At 45.6% G+C, this 4,025-nt stretch overlaps 1 protein-coding gene across 1 annotated transcript; it reads right to left on the reverse strand.

Moving 5' to 3' along the window:
* Positions 1 to 439: 439 nt before the first annotated feature.
* On the reverse strand, positions 440 to 1,659 carry LOC120730795 (von Willebrand factor A domain-containing protein 5A-like). Its single transcript, XM_040027278.1, has 3 exons — positions 1,343 to 1,659; positions 697 to 820; positions 440 to 592 (listed from the first exon to the last, which is right to left on the reverse strand). The coding sequence occupies exons 1-3, from the start codon at positions 1,649 to 1,651 to the stop codon at positions 513 to 515; spliced, it is 513 nt and encodes a 170-aa protein (XP_039883212.1). The 5' UTR covers positions 1,652 to 1,659; the 3' UTR covers positions 440 to 512.
* Between the last annotated feature and the right edge of the window lie 2,366 nt (positions 1,660 to 4,025).

The following is a 4,025-nucleotide window of genomic DNA, read 5'->3' on the forward strand; positions in this document are numbered from 1 at the left end:
GCTAAGTTGAATCGAATCGGGACTTTGAGAACTGGAATCGAAGGGATTATAGAAATCAGTGATGATACCCAGCCCTAGTGAGCAGCCTAGGCACGACAGAAGTGGATGTAGCTGTAATAAGAATAACTATTGATAACTTTTCTGTTAAGTTAAGGCCTGATCCTTCTGAAATTCATAGCCAGTGCTCTGACACGGTGTCATCAATCTTTGAATGCTGAAAAAGCACAGTGTATCCAGAAAAAACATTATATTATATAAATTATTATAAAATTTGTGTGCGCCTAACTTTTCTGCCGGTACGCCTAACTTTTTAAAGTTAGGCGTACCGGTACGCCCATGGCAAAAAGTTAGTCTAGAGCCCTGTCAAGGATCAATCAGTGTCAATTAGCAGAATGAAAGTGTTTTATGGATAAAAAGGGGTTGATGATATAAAAGCTCTGTATCAAAGGCAGTGTGGAGTAAGCAGACCTGCTTCTGTTCACTCTGAAGATGAAGCTACTTTAAGAAAACTCTCAGAGTCCCAGAGCTTCTTTCTTCACGCTGCAGCCCAGCAGGACATTTCCAGCATCCACACACTCTGACACACACGGTGCTAAAAACACAACACAGATATTAAAATAATGATTGTGGGAAAAGCTGTAGAATGAAACAGTTTTTTAAAGCTGTTATTTTATCTGTTACAATCATTGCTAGTACCATTGTGAGCACAGAGCCACGAGGCAGCCTTCATAGCCAGAAGCTCCCACTCGTCCTTTGCATCCATCTTGAAACCATGAAGCCAGATCAGAGCCAGAATGGTGGCCCACACTTCACTGCTGGTCTAATTCCCCAAATCAAAATCAATCAAATAAAACAGACAGAACACACATTTTACTTTCTACAACCAGTAATATTACATATGTTTGTGTACTTCTTTGTCACACGGGGTCACCAAGGTGGGCAGCTCTGCATATTTGATTTGGCAGATTATTACACTGGATGCTCTTCCTGATGAAATCCCAAACTGTGATCATAAATGCTCTAAAATAATGTGCTGACATGTTTTTACAACAACTGATGAGGAAAATAATTTCTGCTGCCGTGTGGTTTCTGGATAATATCAGACGCTGGTGCAGCTCAGTGGGAGGTTAGGAGTGTGATTACCACCAGTGTTTTAGCTTCTGATATGCAGATGTTTATTCTCAGGCTGTGAGGCAGGCCTACGTTTAGTTTGACTTCATTTTATTTGTTTTTATGGTGTGTGTTTTTAATTATATCATGTGTTTTTTTTTCAAATTATAGAATCAAATCTGTTTTATCTCACATCATCATTTTGTTAATATTTAAATTGACAGCAGTGCACCTTTTCAGGCTTTGACTTTTCCACCTCCTCGTTGGTCTGTCCCAGTGCAGCAGCCAGAGCTGGATCAAGCAGCCAGCAGCCAGACGCCTCCTGCAGGGAGACTAACTGCAGCAAAGGGTCTCTGGGTGGCTGCTCAGGCACAGCAGCTGGAAAATCTAAGATGCAATAAAAACAAAACCTGATTATGGTGCTAGATGACAAACAGAACTCTACATGATAACTCAGTGCATAAAACACCGCACTGTAAACTATGCAACAGATAAATATTATGTTTTTCACTTGAAAATTACATCTTAAAAATGTAATCATTACATAAGAGCTCCACATCAAACACATTAATCACATCATCTTGTAGTGAAATAGCTGATGACTCATTAAACGTTTCCATGCAATTTATCCACAGTGAAAAAATTCACTTTGCTGGATCTGAAAATCACGTTTTCCGAGATCAGACGAGATCGGGCGTGTTCAGGGTGGTGTGGCCGTAAGCGTAGACATTGAGGGCTAGCAGGAGGGACTATGCGCTTACCTGCTGCTCTCTGGCAGGTAGCTCCATGCCCTCCTGGGTTTTAAATGCACCTTAGAACACACATGCATCAACACTACAATGAGCGGGTGGAGGGAGGTTTGGAGTCTTCTCTCACCCCCGTTCTCTGCGCCCTGCTGGAGCGGGGGGGCTAGGAGGAGGAGTTGGCCGTCCGACTGCGGTCTGGAGTGTGGGGCCTCCCTGCTGCTGCGGAGTCGGGGCGGTCTGCCTCTCCCCACCGCAGGGAAAAGGGTAACACCACCTGGGTCTGGGTGCAGTTCCCCCCTCCAGGGCAAGGGTACCTAGACCCGGTTCGTAGAGTACGCTTGGGGAGTGTGATCGTGTACAGCGTCTCTTTATGTCTGTCTCCACGTTGGTTGAGTGTGGAGTAAGTGCATATGAGAGCATGAGGGTGGGAATGGATGTTTGTGTCTGTGTGTGCCTGTATGTCTGTGTCTATATGTCAGGTTGGGTGTCAGACGCCACCTCTCTGGGGACATCTTGGGCCCTCCAAGGTTTGGAGGCCTATCTCCACCCACCACCACTTCCCCTGCCAGTGGCGGACCCCCTCAGATCGGTGCGTTGGTGGTTCTTTGTGTCTGGGGATGGGCGTCCAGGTACACACCGGCTCACTCCTTGGCGGCCGCTTATCGGGGCCTGGATCCTGGGGCTCGCTCGGGCCACTTCGGAGGTGGGGTGCCCCGGCCTCTCGGCCTGGGGCTCGGTCACTCAGGCACAGCTGGCTGCCGGCGGAGCTCACGGGCGCGTCACTGCAACTCCCCTGGCTTCTGCTCCGCGGCTGCTGAGTGAGCCCTCATCTGGGACTCTCCTCAGCTCTTTCTGGGACAGTGGCGCGGCTGCCCCTCTGTTGGTCTTCCTTGGTCTCTTGTGTTCTGGGGGCCTCTGGATGTCTGGAGTTTTGATCTCTTCCATACCTGCTTCATGCCCTGGAGGACGGGGCTGTGGCCCCCCCACACCCTCTAGCAGATCATTACATGAAGGAACCTTTTAAAAAAACAAGTGCGTCCATGCTCACAGGTGTACACACGGGTGATCACACCCACAAACTACACCCTTTTTGGCTCCTACCTCAAAGCACACTGTGTTCTGTTGATCTTATGTGCTGCACAATAATGTTTAATATTTAGTATTTACTGTCATATTCCCATTTATCATTGTGATGTTGTTTATTCTATTACTCTTGTTCTCTTCTGCTTGTTTTCTTTTTTCTTTCTCAACAGGTGATCCAGGTGATTGATAGAAGCATTTTTTCTTTTTTTTTTTTTTTTTTCTGCTCATTCTGTTGGGTTTTGTTTTTTGCCCTTCTCCCCCGTCCCTCTTCTCAGCTGTTTCTCTTTCTTTCTTTCTCCCCTTCTTTCCCCCAGTCAAGTCTGTCCCGTATTCAGCAAGTGAAAATAAAATAAACAATAAAAGATGAATCAAATGGACCATTACGGCAAGGCTGGGATGGTCAATTTGGTAAAGTAAATCCGTTGGGCATCTTTCTTTGCCTTTAGACAAAATTCTGATGGAAAAAAAGCCAAACGGGACAGGCAAAAAAAAAAAAAAAAGAAAATCACGTGTTCATTTCATTAGACACTAGCAATACTATTAAACTGGACCTTATCATTCTCATATAGCACTAAATGTGAAACTGAGTCATATCATAACAATCTATATATGTAATATGTGTTTGCCTGAATCTTCCAGCACAAACAGAAAGAGGAGCTGTTGTCTGAGTATCAATGCAAGTACACACCAGAAATCGTTCAGTAAAGACAAATTTAATAAATGAAAGCTGGTGAGAGGGCCTTTGATGTTTCTCTTTGGATCATCCTTCCATCCATTTCTTCAGCTTATCCAATTCAAGATTGGAGCCATCCCAGCTGTTATGGGGCCAGAGGCAGGAGTACAACCTGGACAGGTCAGTCTAACACAGAGAAACAGACAACTATTCACACTCACATTCAACCTAACTGCATCTCTCTGGACTGTGGGATGAAGCTGGAGTACCTGGAGGGAACCACAAAGGCGCCAGGACTGTCTTGCTCTCAGGTGACGGCCGTTCACGCTGCTCTGAAGACCCTCAGTTGTCTTTGGATCATCCTGTTGTTTGTCTCCCAGTGTCGTTGCTGCTCCTCTCCTTTCAAAGACAAA

This window comes from Simochromis diagramma, unplaced genomic scaffold (genome assembly GCF_900408965.1).
Source record: "Simochromis diagramma unplaced genomic scaffold, fSimDia1.1 OVJJ01000268.1, whole genome shotgun sequence".
Lineage (NCBI taxonomy): Eukaryota > Metazoa > Chordata > Actinopteri > Cichliformes > Cichlidae > Simochromis > Simochromis diagramma.

Excerpts from the sequence above, each read along its gene's own strand:
- LOC120730795 (XM_040027278.1), bottom strand. The coding sequence starts at position 1,651 with ATGATTACATTTTTAAGATGTAATTTTCAAGTGAAAAACATAATATTT. Across the intron at positions 821-1,342 it reads AAAAGTCAAAGCCTGAAAAG|ACCAGCAGTGAAGTGTGGGC; the intron begins GTGCACTGCTGT and ends TTGGGGAATTAG. Across the intron at positions 593-696 it reads GTGGCTCTGTGCTCACAATG|CACCGTGTGTGTCAGAGTGT; the intron begins GTACTAGCAATG and ends TTGTGTTTTTAG.